The 18,180-nt window shown below is 33.6% G+C and overlaps 1 protein-coding gene across 1 annotated transcript in view; it reads left to right on the top strand.

Moving 5' to 3' along the window:
- The window catches only part of LOC106088247 (protein sickie), a 348,338-nt gene that overhangs the window by 76,313 nt on the left and 253,845 nt on the right, over positions 1–18,180 (top strand). The window contains exon 2 of the mRNA XM_059365006.1: positions 5,475–5,776. Within this exon, the coding sequence (XP_059220989.1) occupies positions 5,766–5,776 (11 nt within the window). The 5' untranslated portion in view covers positions 5,475–5,765. The remainder of the gene's footprint in view (positions 1–5,474; positions 5,777–18,180) is intronic.

The following is an 18,180-nucleotide window of genomic DNA, read 5'->3' as shown; positions in this document are numbered from 1 at the left end:
ATATAAGAAGATATATTTAGTAGTCTCGAAGGATACTTGTTATATATATTGACTTAATAAATAAAAAAATAGGAATATAAAAATAGTAAAAATTTTGAGTTCAGAGAAAGAAGCTTCCGGGAGTAGAATCATGCAGAAGTCTTGTATTTTAATAAAACTCCGATTCCTGAGAAAAATGTACAAGGTAATTCTCATGAGATTCGGATGTAATTTAAAGGAGTATTTAGGATGCTAATGAATAATCTGTTATATTTTCAAACATTACCTCAATAGAAATTTATTATACCCTCCACCATAGGATGGGTGTATACTTATTTCATCATTCTGTTTGTAACTCCTCGAAATATTCCTCAGAGACCCCACAATGTATATATATTCTTGATCATTCGATCGATCTAGCCATTTTCGTCCGTCTCTCTGTCGAAAGCACGCTTACTTTCGAGGGAGTAAAGCTAGCCGATTGAAATTATTAGTGTAGGTTGGTTGGGATTGTATATGGGACATATCGGTCCATGTTTTGATATAGCTGCCATATAAACCGATCTTAGATCTTGACTTCTTCAGCCTCTAGAGTGCGTAGTTTTTATCCGATTTGGCTGAAATTTTGCATGAGCTGTTTTGGTATGACTTCCAACAACTAAGTATGCTTCAAATCAGTCAATAACCTGATATAGCTGCCGTATAAACCGATCTTGAATCTTGACTTCTTGAGCCACTAGAGGGCACAATTCTTATCCGATTTGACTGAAGTGTTTTGTTATGACTTTTAACAAATGTGCCAAATATGGTTTAAATTGGTCCATAACCAGATATAGCTGAGATATGAGCGATCTATGGTGGTAGTTATATAAGATTCGGCCCGGCCCACCTTAGCACGCTTTTACTTGTTAGGCATATTCATTTATAATGGGCTTATTCAATACATTAGAGCATTACAATTCGTTCATATCAGGCATTCATGGAATGTCAAAAATAAAAATCCTAAATTTCCCTTGAAGCGTAGAAGCAATCACCAACATTTGTCCGTCAAATAGAAAATCAATTCAATCATTGGAAAGTACTTACTTTTTGGGCAACCCAATATTTCACTTAAATTAATGATTGATATGCCCGTAACTTTAGAAGTTAATTTTATTACTTTCTAATTAGATTTATCTAATTTTAATTAGTTCATAATTGCTTTCATTGATTTTAAATAGTGTTTCAAATGAACTGAACTGCATGAAGAAAACGAAACTAATTAAGTGGAGTTCATATTACGAGTACATCACACACACACACTAAAACAACAAAAACTAAGTATGATGAGGAGAACTCACCACCCTTGTTACAGGGTATAATAAATGAATTTTTAACCAATTTTTCCATTTTCAATACAAAACAACTCCCTAAATGAGACTGCTGCTAGACAAAGGGTGAAGTCGGCGAGTGTGTCTGCTATTAAATCACCCAAAAACATTTGGGAACATCGTACGTTGACGGCCGCAGATGAGTTCAAGTTCAATGCCATTGTGGCGGCAGAGACTACATACACACCAGCAGTCATAAAATAAAATATGGAATCGCTAAAAAATAATTAACATCTGCTCTTTAAAATGTAGGAGCCGCCTTCATATATCTTCATTGTTAATCTTTGCCCGGGTCATTGGCAAAACGCCATCGATTTATTGTTTCCCAACGGATTTTGCTGATTGAAAGCCCTATGAAGATTTTTTAACTCATGTTTTCTGTTTAAACTTTCTTGTTGATTAATTAAAAGTTCGTATCTTTCTTTTTGGTTTTTTTTTTCTTTTCTACTTACAGAAATGTTGTTTTTCATGTAATAATTTTCTTACGAATGCTTTTAATGTTGTAAAAAAGAAAACAGATAAGTTTTTAGGTGTCCAAGGTGATCAATCAAAATCGCTCAATTAAACAAAAGAAAATTTTCGTTTCTGGTAAAGTTTTGTTAGAAAAGATAGCAAGAAGAACAAGGTCCGTCTGCAAGACAACCATGTCTGTGTACAAGAATAAATAATTAAAAATGAAATGTAATTCTTGAAACGACAAAGTTTCTAGATAATCGCTCTAAGAAAACAACAACAACAACATATGCATGATAAAAAAAAAAACAGTGAGCTTAAAGTCAAAGAAGTAAAATATCAGGGAATTTTTGTTTTTATTCTTTTCTATTACAAAGTTTATCGATGATAATAGTTGACGAAAAAGAAAACAAGAACAATATGGAATGGAAGAAGATTTACGAAAGATTTGGGTATACTTGACTACAAACATAAGAATTGTTGTAATAAAATAAGCGTTAGATAATCCAACTTTGATTAAAAATATGGTTAAAATGGAAAAAATTTAACGGGAGAAGGTCTTAAGTACTTTTTCTACTGCTAAATTTCCCATGAAAATGCCATTAAGAAACAGGAGATACTTCTATCATATCAATGAGTGCAGTCCAATTAATGTGTAAGCTCAATGACAAGAGGCCTCCTTTTTTGGGCTGAGTCCGCACGGCGCACTGTGGGCGCAATGGTTGGTTGATCGGCTCAACTTATGGCGCTCGAGGTAATTTTTGTTTGTTTTGCTTATAAAATTTTTTTCTACCGAATAAAGTTACAATAAAAACCAAAAATTTTTTTTGGTATTTCTGTGTTTTGTAAAACTTTAAACAATTTTTCATATTTTAAAAGTTGTTTTTATACCCACCACCGTTGGAATTATACACGAAAAAATAATAGTAGCCATAAACGAAATGTTCGTGAAGTAAACTTCTTTTGTAACAAACGTTGGGACTTTGTTTACAATAAAATTACATCTTTTATGATTAATTCATGCAAACATTTGTGACGAATACAAAGTTTGTTAAAAAATTTGAAAAAAAATATAATGATTGTGTAAAAATGTGATCTACACCTTTATTGCAAAAAAAAAACGTCAGACGGACAAAAATGAAAATTTAAGATTTTTTCCCATTAAGATTTTTTCCCATTTTCTCCCATAGAGGAAATTTTCGCCAAATAAACTGCTTTTCTGAATAACGTTTGACTTTATTTACGACAAAAGTACATGCTTTTTGCCATAAATTCTTGCAAGAGTTTGTGACAAATATAAAGATATTTTATCCTGACAATACCTTTTATTCTTGAGCAAATAATCGTTTAGTTTTCTTATAAATTAGTTTAAGGTTATGCTTATATATATATATGCCTATATACATTTTCTTTTTAATTGAATGCTGGGGTCATTTAAAAAAATGGTATAGCTGCCAAGTAAAAACTTCTCCCAAAAGAGGTGTCCCACTGCGGCATGCCGTTCGGACTCGGCTATAAAAAAGAGGCCCCTTATCATTGAGCTCAAACTTGAATCGGACAGCACTCATTGATGTGTGAGAAGTTTCCCCCTGTTCCTTAATGGACAAATATGCACTTGCATAACCAGATTGCAGTTGGTAATTCGCACTCTTTTAGAGTTCATATGGATTTATTTCGATGTTGTGGTACACAATTATATTAAAAACCTTTATTTTCGCACAACTCCAAAGTGGTTTTATGTTATGATCTCCCGTATTCATTAAGCTATACATGAAACAAAAAAAGTACTTATGGGAGTTGTTGTTTACGCCCATTTAAATACTTACTTTGGTATGGATATCTTTTTATTGCGTAAATGTTACCAAACGATGTATGTGCCTAGAATTTCTTGTTGTGTCCTTTTGTACCTGGCAGCCGTTTATTTGTTGCTCTAATGATTTTTGTCATTGGACATACCAGAATTTTGAACTTAAAGCGGAATTTTAAAAATTGTCACTTTAAGAGTTTGCCATGCGAAAAACCATCACCATCAGGGAAAACGTTGTGTGTGAAAGTGTGACTATACCAGAGAAGAGCACACAATTGAAATTATTTGCAGCCCCATGGGCCCGCTTGGTATTTCTTGTATACGTACAAAGTAAGGTGTGATAGTGTGAGTATTTTAGCCAACCACTGGTCTATACGTTCAAATACTTCCTAGTAGGAGAGAGACAAGAGATCACTTTTTAGTCTAGTACACGAACAATCGTTTGCGACTATCAAAGCACTTTTGCAATTAAAAAGTTTTTGGTTTTACAGCCGAAGAAAGGACCTTTTACCGTAGGCGAAGCTGCTAAACGGTTTACAATAAACAAAGTTAGCTACGTTCAATAATGCTACGGTTATGTTTATCGTTTGATATGTTGAAGCGAAACGTTACTCGGTTACAATAAAAGAAAACCTTCATGATAGAAGTATTTTTTTTTTTCCTAAAAAAGTCCCAATCTCTTATTTTTTGCGTGTATTTACTAATGCACACGACCACCCACGTCAAATTTCGATCATTGGATGATTCTTATTTTACTTCACAGATGATTGTTCAATTAGTATTTTTTTGAAAAATTATTTTTTAAACTTAGCATCTTAACATAAAAAAACAAAATATTTAAAGGCGCTCCTATTTGGTTATTCTAGGCTATTTTCCTCCTCTAACTAAGGTACACTTTTGTCTTGTCCAAAAGTCAATTTCCTAACTTTCAACGATATTTTGACCTTCATTTTAGATTTTTGTCTTTAATAACAAGACTCTCAGTTAAGGATTTATTGACCTACCATTTAAAATATAAAAACCTTAATATGAAAGAAAATTCTTTTCACGAAAACGAATGCTTCCTTAAAAAGTTGGAAAATTGATCATCTCTCAATTAAGTTTGCTAATCTTTGGATTGAATCTTTGAATTAAGGACAAAAATATTTTCAGTGTAGTTCTTAGCCAACAAAACAGGTTTGCTTATTCTAAACATATTCCAAGTGTTTTATTTATTTTTTTTTTTATGTATTTATCTAGTCATTCCGTTTGCTACGCCTCGAAATATTGATCTGCGACGCTATACGTTGTATATATTATTGGTCTTAATATTCTAAGTCGATCCATACATGTGATCCACTGAGATACCATTTTTCCGACTTTAAAAAAGTTGAAAATTGAATTTTTAGGCGCTAAATCGGTCATGTCGCCCGCAGTGCAGCGTGCCGCATAGCGACACTACTTGATAGAGAAGGATGGCAGGATACCTTACGAATGTTACCAGGTTTAGGAAGGGGATAACCACCATTGAAAAATTTTCTGATGTTCAGAAATTTAAACACAGGTTTTCGGCCTTATAGAAGGACGTGCGAACCACTGCAGTAGTTTTCAAGGTATCGTTATAATAAAGAGAAACGGTTAATCAAAGCTATTGGATTATCCCCAAATTAGCTCCTTGTTTTGGTACAATTTATTTAGCAATAGCAAAAAGTCTGCACCCTTCAGCCCCAAACTTAGTATAAGCTTTCTTCATTATCATTGAATTCTATTGTTTTTTCCTGAGCAATCAAACATGGTAACCTTACTTCAAAGAATCTAAAATTTCAACGTTTACGTTTATACGGCCATTCCCTATACTAAATTTAATTTACTCATGCTTTTTTCAGTACGACAACGTCAATTCTTGCCTCAATGTGTTGCGCTCCCAAACGGTTTCTGGCTTGGATAACATCACCACCAGCGACATCTGTTGTGGCCGCCTAAAAGCAGTGCTGGCGTTATTTTTCGCCTTAAGCCGCTTCAAACAGCAATCGAAGCAAACGAAGCCAAACAGCACTTCCGGTTTATCGATAAAAGCCGATATCCACCAACAACCGAATACAACTACCACAGCAGTGGAGAAATCAACGGTAGCAAATACATCCACCATACAGAATATACAAAACGGCAATGACACCATGGTGAATAGGTAAGTGGCAAGACTACATGGAGTTTAAGAGTTTCCAAGCTCTCACCTTTTGTGTGTGTATAAAGAAACGAGGAAAGAAACTTATTTTGTTATCGAATAGTAGATGGGACAGCAATCTCAAGTGGTTGACTCCATTAGAGGGTAGCATTGATTCAAAGCTTGATTTAGTAACCGTTTGATATTCGGTATATTGGTTATCAGGGAACGATTACTTCAAAACAAAACAAAATGTATTGCTTTCAAACTTTTGAGAACTAAATTAAAAAAATATCAATCGACTAAAAAGAGAAGTGAAATATTTTGAACATTTTAAGAACTTCTAAAGTTTTAGAATTGATGAATAATTTTGAAACGTTAAACAAACTTGAAATGAACTTTAGTAAAAATAATTAAAAGTTTAGTAAAAAATTAAAATTTAATTATATATTTAGATAAGTTTTTTTTAATTTATCTTTCATTCATGACCTTGACATACCATCGAAAATATCGACAAAATTTGATAAAGTCAATCTCTATACTGCTCCTGGTTATATAAAGAATGTAAATTCTTTAAGTAAATCATCCTGGATGGATAATCGTACTTTTCATGCAAATTATTTTGACTTGAGTCATATTGTCATGATCAGTCTATATGTACATTTTGGTAGGAGGCGGCCCCCTGACATTTAACCTCCATACACTTGATACCAGACTTACGGCACGTACAGAGTACATGCCTCCGTAGCGGTTTTTACGAAAAAAAAAACAATTTTCTTAAAAATAATTTTCTGAAACCATAACACTTTTTCGAAATGATTTTTATTTTGAAAAACTGTTATGGCTTCAGAAAACTTCTTTGAATTCAATTAAATTTTTATAAAATATTTTGCAAAAATTGAATTTTTATAGAAACTTTTTTGAAATTTGATGCTTTAACAGAATCTTCAACGAAAATCAGTTTTGGAAAAGATGAATCCAGCTAGGAATCTATCCTATTTAGACTCTAAAACAAAAATTTACGGAAATTTTTTCAATTAAAATATTATTTCAATAAAGATGGGTTAGAAAATCTTATTTTAAATAAATTTACATATTGATTAATATATTAACAAAGTTGAAAGTGTAGGAAGCGTGGATTAGCTTGAGTTATTATAAAACTCAAGTATGTTTCATTTTAGTCTTCATTTCGTTTACGTTTGCCTTCAAAAACAATGTTTTGATTATTATTGGGTAACGGAGCGTATAAGTAATAATAATTATTTAACCATATAACTAAATACTCACAATTTATTAAAGCTTTAAAGTTTTTTGTGTAAGAGAGAAATAAAGCTTTCATAAAATAAGTGAGGGTTTCATGTGTGCAAAATGCTAAGTCGTTCTGAAGCAAGTCCTACCATAAATATACAATTTTCATTAAAATTTGTATTGAGAACGTTTTTTCTTCTTTAGAGCAGATTTCGCAAAAACACAATATTTGTTAAAAGAAAATTTCACTAATATTTTGCCACTAAGGAATTTTTCACTGAAATTACGTAGTAAAAAAATGAATAAATGAAATTTCATCTTTAGAGAAAAGTACGATATAATTTCGTGTTCTATTGAAATTTTTTCATTTGGGGACATTTTAGAGAAATTTTGCTTAGAAAAATGTCACTGAAATTTGTCTATTAAAAAATTTCACTGAAATTTTATCACCAAATAAAATTTCACTACAATTTTAAAAGAAAGTTTTATTGAAAGTTTTTCTTAAGAGAAAATTTTGTAGAAATTTTATATGTAAAGAAAATTTCACTGAAATATTGGCATAGTAAGAAATTCACATAAATTTTGCCTGAAGATAGAATTTCTTTGAAATTTGTACTCTTGAGAAAAAAATACGATGTGGTTAGAATTTTTGTCAAAATATATTTAAATTTAATTTTTTATTGAAAATAACATCAAGACTTGGTATTCATAAAAAAAATCATATTATGGAAATTTTCGTGATTTTTCGAACATATTCCAGCTTGAAATCATATTCAATTCCTTCTATTCAAAAATAACATTGCAAAGATTTTACAAAAGTTAGGCAAGTGTGTGCTGTTTTTCAAAACACTTCGACTGGCATGGTGAATCGCGACTTCTGATATTGCATGTATCCATGCATCAACACCTTTGTCAAATTGATTACGTTGCCCATACATACTCAACGACTATTGAGAAAAATTTTTGTAGAGATCAAAATAAAAGAGCGCAAACAGACTAAACAAACTATTGGGTTGCCCAAAAAGTAATTGCGGATTTTTTAAAAGAAAGTAAATGCATTTTTAATAAAACTTAGAATGAACTTTAATCAAATATACTTTTTTTACGCTTTTTTTCTAAAGCAAGCTAAAAGTAACAGCTGATAACTGACAGAAGAAAGAATGCAATTACAGAGTCACAAGCTGTGAAAAAATTTGTCAACGCCGACTATATGAAAAATCCGCAATAACTTTTTGGGCAACCCAATAAATAATTAGATAAGAAATAATAAGTAATTAAATAATTTTAATAATTGTTCACATATGACCATATAACGCATATAAGAATGAAATAAAATGTTTATAGAAAATCTTGTCGAATTTGAATTATTAGAGATACTTGTCATAGTACTAGCGTTTTATATAAAGAAGTCCCAGATTAACAGGTTTATTTAAAAATAATTGACAGCAATATGTCAGTCGATGGCAATATGTCTTCCACGCACACCATCCACCCAAGCACCAATATACCAAAGGCTTAAGGATCATAAGTTACCCATCATTCAACAGGCAATTAGATACGAATGACATTTTAAAGAGAAGATTCAAGAATCAATTAACCTTTTGTTGTCAAACCTTCGAGTTTCAACATTTATCAACCTTTACTTGTCTCGAAATAGAATGTTTAGCCCTTACCTTAACCCGACCCGACGCGACAACGGGAATACAGTCACCTAAACACAATGAAGAGAAATTTCTGTTCTAATCAAATCACTTAGAGTGAAATACCATGAAATCAAGCTGAATTTCTCTCGAATTGCTCCACTTTATCAAATCAAAATTTAATATAATTTATCACATTGTTTAACGGAAATTACTCGATGCCAAACATTGTAGCCTGGGGCAGATATCACAGGAAGTGAAACCTCTTACCAAATTGCCAGGCATCAAGTTGGGCACACAAAAAAAAAAATGTCTTTTTATGGGGGGGTTTCGCAACAAAACAACCCAAGTTTCTTTGTCATTGTTTGAACAAATAAACCCTGGCTGGCAGAGAAAATGAAAATAAGTCTTGTTGCTGAAATTAGAAAACTTGTAGAACATGGCCAAGTGTATAGACAAAACACAAAATCCAACAACCCCCAAAAGAAACTCCTTAGTTGCTTGATAAAGCTGCATACACACACACACTTGTAAGTGTGTGGTAGGTTTAGTTGGAAATCCCAGTAGACAGGAACAGGAAGTTGTTGTTACGGTTTTCAGCAGTCGAAGCATTCTACGACTCATACACACAACAATTTCGGATTTTGCAAAGTGAAGTACAAGTATGGTGTGAATAGTAGGGGGCAGTAGCTGTTTGAATGGGTCGTTAAAAACAGAAACGTTTAACTTTCATTTTTCACTATTGTGGAGTTTGGAGTTTTATTCTCTCTACACTTCGTCCTTCTTGCTCATATCTTAAGGAAAAAGTTTTCCTTCTTTCTTGCCACCTAAGACATTTTGGAAACCAGGATATCTTCGCTATCACATCGCCTCATGTTGAGGAAATGACTTTGGAGTTGGAGTCGACATAACCATCACCAGCAGCTGGGTTGATGACTTTCACTCGTGCAGTGCGGGGAAGCAGCGGAACATTCAAATGCAAAACGGAAATATGAGCCATTTTTCTAGGGTGGCCCATCATCTTGGTATGACATAGAGGCAGGAGGGCTTGCCGGCTTACTTGTTGGCTCTTTGGGGATATTTAGTGAGACTTTGTTTATCCAGTAACTGAAGAACGACCGTGAATAGAGTTTGTTAATACTGCAAATGAGATTTTCATTGGAGGCTGCAGGGGCAGACGGTAGCTGTTTTATTTTATATTGAAAAATATGAATAATAAATATTTAGATTATTTCAGTGTTTGCAATAATCTAGGGAATAAACAAGAACATTTTTTAAAGTCTTGTTTTTTTAATCAGAGTTGTGATTTTAAAGGCGGTTATTGGTTTTAGGTCTACCATTGTTTTGTTAGAGAGTTTAGAAAGCATATGTATATATGTATGTACAGAACCACCGTGGCACTGAGGTTTGCATCTTTGCCTGTTACGCTTAACACTTGGGTTCAAATCCTGGCAAGAACATCTGAAATAAATGTTCCTTTCACTTCGTTCGACAACATTTGTGAGGTATTTGTAACTTTAATACCAGGAGATGTGGCCCTGTAGCACGACGTTCCCGATTCAGCTATAAAAAATCTCTGAATAGATATACAATTATTTTTGGGGACATTTTCTATAATTTTTTTAAATTAAATTTTTATGAGATCGTTCTTTGGTATTCATCCACAAATGTAGCCAAATTTTTACAAAAAAAACTGTTAACAAATTTTTTAGCCCAAGTAATCCCAGAATTCGGTCGCCTCAGTAGCCGAGTTAGTAGCGTGCTCGGATGACCAGTGCCGTAGCCGTGAATTAGATTCCCAATAGAGGCCTGGTCTGTCACTACTGTGGTATGCGGTCTAAAATAGTCTAAATGAGGCTGTTTAGAAAATAGACTGCCACTCTAGCCTAACCTAATCTCTGAACTCATTAAAAATTATATTTGGACCTCTACTGCCATTTTTAAATGCCTATTTTTTCAATATTTCTACTAAGCATGGCGATTTTGGGTGTTTTCGTAAAAAAGTGGGGTATACATTTTTTAGCCTAATTCAACCTCGAATTGATGGAAATTTCTTACTGAAAAATCAAAATTTTCGAACATTTTTCCCAGCATGGGGTTTTTGGATATTTTCGTCAACAAATGTGGGAAAAATTTATTCACATGATTTTAAGACGACCATTTTTATTTATTCACATGTTTTTAAGACGACTATTTTTATTTATTACATGATTTTAAGACGACTGTTAGCTACAAAATCTGGAAACGTGTTTATAACGATGACTCCCAGTTCATGACAAAAATAACATTTCTTACCCCTATAACCAAAATTTTAAGATAAAAAACACAAACCTCAGCAACAAACCCCCAACCGAAATAAAACCCATTAGCATACCTTTGTCCTATGGGGCTATACCAAAATAGTGTTTTTTCTAAAGCTTTTCAGCAGACCGAAATGATTGTCATCAGAAACATTTGATGGTAAAATTGCTGTGCCCCCCCCGTAGCAGAGCTCCTTTTATGGGCTCCCCAGCATCTGCGTTTTAAAGTATTCTCTGCTAGGGTGCTGTTGGTTGTTAATGGCTGCTTTTGAATTTATATACAAGTCTTTGGGTCCAAACTCCAGAGTGAGAAGAGAGAGCTCCAACTAACAACAACTCCTAATTCCATTCGGCCTCTGATGTCCTTTTTCCTTTAGACTGATGAATGCTGTTTACAAACACAACATCCCAACCTCTGCCAAGCAGCATATTTAATGTTTGATATCCTGGCACACTCCAATGTTGAGTAAAAATTATGAGGGTTGCTTTTTGTTTGTTACGCATTTCCCCCAAAAATGGTTGACCAGGATATTTGTGGGTCCACATCCCAAAACAGAGCTAGAGAGAGAGCCCAAGCAAGCTTTGTTTGTTGCTGTACAACGTCTGTCTGTTTGTCATTGGTTTGGGGTTTAGCCGCAGCAGACGCCATAAACTTTCCATGGATATGTTTGGAGTTACTTGTCGTCGGTATCATGTTTACGTCTGTCTGTCTGGTCTAGAGTTTGTTTGGAAAATACATAAAGGTCACCGACAATTATTATGGGTATGAAAGTTTTAACATTTAAACGCCATACCAAACAAAAAATGTATGCAAAACGAAAAGTGATTTAAAGAGGAAATATGCTTCACATTTGCATGCACAATTATGAGGTATATGAATTTTAAAGGATAAAAGTTTGTTTGATGGAAAAATGCTTTAACGTGTAAGGGAATATGTTGTTATTTAACGATAACATTTACATAATACTGAGAGGTCAGGTGGACAATTGGCATCCCCTCTAATTTAAGAAAGCAGTGCGGCCCACCGTGGTAGCAAATCAATAGGTCTTTGTAATAATTCTGCAAATATTGAACTGATAAAGAAATCTTTAAAATTTCTTTCTAAAGTATATTCTTATACCCTACACCATCACTGTGGTACAGGGTATTATAATATAGTGCATTTGTTTGTAACACCCCGAAGAAAGGGAGATAGACCTATTGATAAGTATACCGATCGACTCAGAATCAATTTCTGATTCGATTTAGATATATATGTCCGTCTGTCTGTTCGTCTGTCCATGTTAATTTGTGTACAAAGTATAGGTCGCAATTTTCGTCCGATCGTCTTCAAAATTGGTAATGGTGTCTTGTTTGGCCAAAAGACGAAGCCTTTTGAAAGAGTAAAAAATCGGTTAAGATATTTATGTTCGTCCGATTTGGAATAATATTGCAATAATGGAGACATTTGTTAACCGATTCTTTGGCAGGAAAAATTTCCTCTTGATTCTCGACATTATATATATATACATTAGTTATAAGATATCGCCCGATATATATATATATATATATATATATATATATATATATATATATATATATATATATATATATATATATATATATATATATATATATATTATATATATATATATATATATATATATATATATATATATATATATATATATATATATATATATATATATATATATATATATATATATATATATATATATATATATATATATATAATATATATATATATATATATATATATATTATATAATATATATATATATATAATATAATATATATATATATATATATATATATATAATATATATATATATATATATATATATATATATATATATATATATATATATATATATATATATATATATATATATATATATATATATATATATATATATATATATATATATATATATATATATATATATATATATATATATATATATATATATATATATATATATATATATATATATATATATATATATATATATATATATAGAGATATCGCCCGATTTTCACCACTAGAGCCACTGCAACATCATTTATTGACCAAATTTGGCACATCGCTTCGACGAATACCACAATATCTAAGAAGTTTGCTCGACATCGCATCTATTGACCAATCTTGAAAACATTTTCCACATCACTTTCCTCGACGACTACCATAATATTTTTGAAGTTTGGTCGAAATCAGTTCAGAGTTTGACATAGCTCCATATAGGAAAGTTAAAAAGAATAAAACATACCAAAATCATAAAACGCATGGACTATTTATTTGAATCGATAGTACGGTCCATATAATTTTATGCTTGAAGATTATTTCATGCTAATGTTGACCGTGACTGCGCCTCATCTTTGGAGAAGAACGTTCCGATGATGCCACCACCCCATAATGTACCAAACTGTGACTTTTACTAGATGCAATGGTAGATCTTCCAATGCTTCTGCCTGATCTTCACTCCCAAATCGACAATTCTGCTTATATACGTACCCATTGAGCTAAAAATGAGCTCAATGAAAGAGTTGCGCTATGAACTTTCTTAACAGAGCACGCATTTTGATAATAAAATTCAATAATTTGCAAGCGTTGTTCGTTTGTAAGACGATTCATGGTTAAATTATAGACCAAATTGAAGATGTTCTACAGTGATACAAAACACGAAACGTGTGTGAGCTGTTTAAATCAGTGTTGGCAAAAAGATAATAGCTGACAAATCACCCTTTATATGTTAGTCAGAATTTGAGTAATTGGCAATAATGTTGTCATTCGTCAACCGGAGTTACAACAGTTTGAATAAATTATCTCAAAATTTGATACAAATTATTTAATAATTCATCCGAAAACATCGGCCGAGGTCCATCAAAATGGGTTTAGAATCGGATATAGCTCCCACTTTGTTCTTATGGGGTAGGTGTACAGTAGTATACAGTCGGCCCCGCCCGACTTTTGGCTTTCCTTACTGGTGCTATCTAGAAGTGGGCAGGATTGTGAGAACCTAATGTGTACAGGGACTAATCCATGGACTAGTCAAAGTTGGTCACCTCTGGTTTGAAAAATGTTGTACAGCTTGCCACATCTGAAGTTACAGACCAACTTCCACAGATTTCCTTCCTCAATGAAGCTTTTAAAATTCTAAGAACTAACTGATATAGGTTTCAACTTCCTAGCGGCAATATTTGAAAAACATGAAATTTATTCACACATTAATGCCTGATCTTCGATTCCCTTGTCCGGTTTGGATGAAATTATAATTATTTAGAGCATTTACATTGATATCGTAATTTTGAAAAAATTAAAAATATATATTATTTCGAAAGCCACTATGTTTTTACAACAAAACATTTTATTCACATTTTATGACTATCTCTCTAAGACAGCTCTATTCTTTGATCATCTCTAAATGTCCTTTTACATGAATGAAACAATCATATGTATGAAACAATCAGGCGGCTAAATTTTGGATAATAATTTAACCTTCAAGAAACGATTTTCCGCCGATTTTGAAAGAAAGCCAGTTGATGGATAAACGATCTTTATCCCGATAATTCCTGTTTACACCTTTTGTAAAAATTAATAAAAAAAAATGAAAAGCCTCATTTTATAAAATTTTGGAAATTTAATTTTTGATTTTAAAAAGTTTTTCATACATTGCAGACCGGTATTAGTCTAGCAAAGAAGGTCAATCTGTAGAGAATTTGGTACCATGGGTGCCAAAGCAGAAGTCGGGGAATTAGCTTCAGGCGATAGTTTAGGAATCCTAGCTGCAAGCGGGGAACTAATTTAGAATATTCTGAAAAATCCCAATTTTTTCCATTTTCATTCCGTTTTTCCTCTTTGGTACAAATAGAAGGGCAAGGTGTAGAATATGGTACCATGGGTGTCACAAAGCCCAGTGGGATTGCTAAGATCGAAATGTGAAAATGCCACCTCTAAATGAAGTGGCAGTCCCAGATAGCTATGTAGTTTCAGTATGCTAGGTGCAAATAGTCAACTAATTTCGAAAATTCTAAAAGAATTTCTCTTTTTTCTTTTAAGTTTCGGGGAATTCGAGTTTTCCTTTTTCCCAAATTTTTTCTATGTAGCCTAAAATAATAGACGTCCAACTGATGTTGGTACCATGCTACTATGGGTAACTCCTGGTGGTTTTAGTTAAGGCAAAAAACAAGGAAAACATCAGTTGAAGGGATGGTACTAGTCGCAGCCGGGTAAGCTTTATCTAAATGCATATCGCTAATAGTAAAAATTCGTTTTTTTTATAAACTTGCATAACCCCGGTCGCTTCGCTGCTCATGATGGTACACCGAATATCAAGGTGTAACTGTATCGCAATGTTAAGAGCTTTAGCCTAATCCATTAAAAAGTAAAATTTTGAAAGTTTTAGTGCCTAAATGTACGAATTAAAAAAAAAAACTCTAGGCGGCCGATATATACTATCAAGGCGTAACTGTATCGCAGTTTGGAGATCTTTAGCTCAATCCGTAAATAAAGTATCATTTTGTACGCTTTAGTAACTAAACTTACAAATTTCATCATTTCATTTCTAGTCAATCGGTGCATATTGCCAAGATGCACCTGTATCTCAAATTTCAGAGCTGTTGCTCAATCTTTAAAGAAAGTACCTAATAGTACCCATTACAGCATTTAAATACATTTTCTACCACTCCTGGTACGATTTCAGCATTTCGTATTTGGTACAACTTATCGTCTTTTTGTCATGACTACGATCATTTTAACCAAATTATTTAATTGTACCCGTCTCCGTTCACTGTAAAAGTAAATAACCTATTTCGTACTATATAATACTTTTTGGCATCAATATGACCAATTTGTGAAAAAATCACCTATTCAGCCAACATATATTTCCAAGTTGAATCTACATGTTTAATTTCAGAGCTCTAGTTCAATCCGTAAAGAAAGTATGAAAAGGTACCAAACACGGTACTAAACATATCTTTCTACCCCCTTTTTTTGGCAACAACAATCATTTAAGCCAAATTTCGAAGTTCTAGCTCTACCCGTTCGCCCTATGCAAAGTTCACATACTTCTTACCTTTTTTGGTACTTTTAGAACCTAAATGTTCAAAAATTCATTTGGCCTTCCAATTTAGTTTGCCATAGAGTACCTAAGTACTTAAATTCAAAGCTTAGTTCATTTAACAAAAAATTTATAAAAAAGTACCAATTGCGGTACTAAAGTACTATATCTCCCACTTCCGTAAAGATTTTTGCAAATTTTTGGAAGAAAATCTTAGTTTTTCGTGACGCCTTTTAACTTGAGCCCAAAATCATAATTTCGGCCCTTTCCGTTCGCGCTGGGTAAACATTCCGTATTTTTTGGTACCTAAACGTACGAGAAATAAAATCACGTCTTTTCAAGCGCTTACGACGCAAGACTTACATTCGTGCCAAATTTCATGACTCTAGCTTTAGCCGTTTGAGCTGGCCTTTGAACAATCAACCAGTCATGCGTCTCTTTTATATTTATGGAGATATTTCTACATTTAAGGGTATTTTTTGGGGATTTTTGTCAACATTTTGGGAATTTAACTCTTACTGATTTAAACCTTAAGTTTTTTTAAGATAAAATTGAGGTACAACTACTACAAAACTCAATAAGAAGCATATGGGAGCGAGATTATGGTACCATGGGTATCGGCAGCTCCTTGGTTGCAGTCTCAGCTGGGTGTTGTAACATAACAGCAATAGGTCACAACGAACCTCTCACTTCAAGTCATAAAGTTCCAACCTTAAATCCAGTAGATATTGCTTAGATAACACTAATTTCTTTTCGTTCGGGAGGTCACCAGTCTCTGGAATAAGATGGTCCACTTGAAACCGAAGAAAACAGCCTTCCGCAATTCGTACAACAACATTGTGTGAAGTTTGAATCGTATTCCATGCATTTCGTTTAAATATGGCCACCGTAGCGCAGAGGTTAGCATGTCCGCCTATGACGCTGAACGGCTGGGTTCGTATCCTGGCGATATCATCAGAAAAAAATTTTCACCGGTGGTCTTTCTCTCTTAATGCTGGCAACATTTGTGAGGTACAATGCCATGTAAAACTTCTCTCCAAAGCGGTGACGCACTGCGGCACACCGTTCGGACCCGGGTATAAAAAGGAGGCCCCTTATTGAGCTTAAACTTGAATCGGACTGTACTCATTGATATATGAGAAGTTTGGCCCTGTTCCTTGGTGGAATGTTCATGAGCGAAATTTTCAAATTTTGTCGCTTAAATAACCCGAAACGCCAATGGCAAGTAGCAACTTCGGGACCTTGTTTCTTCTCCTGCCTTTGTCACAGACGGCAAAATCATGTGCAGCGGACTTGAAACATAAAACCTTTCAAATGTGACACCTATCTCAGATGTAATGAATGTGGGTCCTAAAGCCACTAAGACAGAAAAGTCCGGATATGATATGATTTTAAAGCCGTACGGAGGCAGTTGAATGAAGAATGGGTAGAGGTACTGTGGGGGAGCCCCTGTTTCACTTCTCGGCACTTCGACTTCCTAGCTCAAAATTCTATACACGTTTGGCGATCACACAAGTAATTCGCGATCATATTATAGTCTCAGCTGGAGGGATGTATTAGTGATATTATTAAAACGTGTGACAAGGCTGACCGAAAGGAAATCCTTTCAATCAATAGATCCAGAGCCCCGAGGGCCGTCTTATGACATTGTTTGACCATAATGTTAGATGTAGGCTTATCACCTTAGAGTACTCTACTCACATTAAAGATCATGCCACAGCTCGCTTTAAAATACAAATTGTCTCCCAATTGCTATTCAGAGCAGTACACATTTTTATACCCTCCACCATAAGATGGGGGGTATACTAATTTCGTCATTCTGATTGTAACTACTCGAAATATTCGTCCGAGACCCCATAAAGTATATATATTCTTGATCGTCGTGAAATTTTATGTCGATCTAGCCATGTCCGTCCGTCTGTCCGTCCGTCCGTCCGTCCGTCTGTCTGTCGAAAGCACGCTATCTTCCGAAGGAGTAAAGCTAGCCGCTTGAAATTTTGCACAAATACTTCTCATTAGTGTAGGTCGGTATTGGTATTGTAAATGGGCCATATCGGTCCATTTTTTGATATAGCTGCCATATAAACCGATCTTGGGTCTTGACTTCTTGAGCCTCTAGAGTGTGCAATTCTTATCCGATTTGAATGAAATTTTGCACGACGTGTTTTGTTACGATATCCAAC

Source organism: Stomoxys calcitrans, chromosome 3 (assembly GCF_963082655.1).
Source record: "Stomoxys calcitrans chromosome 3, idStoCalc2.1, whole genome shotgun sequence".
Classification (NCBI taxonomy): Eukaryota; Metazoa; Arthropoda; class Insecta; order Diptera; family Muscidae; genus Stomoxys; species Stomoxys calcitrans.
Note: the sequence above shows the minus strand (reverse complement) of the source record. Positions and strands in the feature narration are given on the sequence as shown.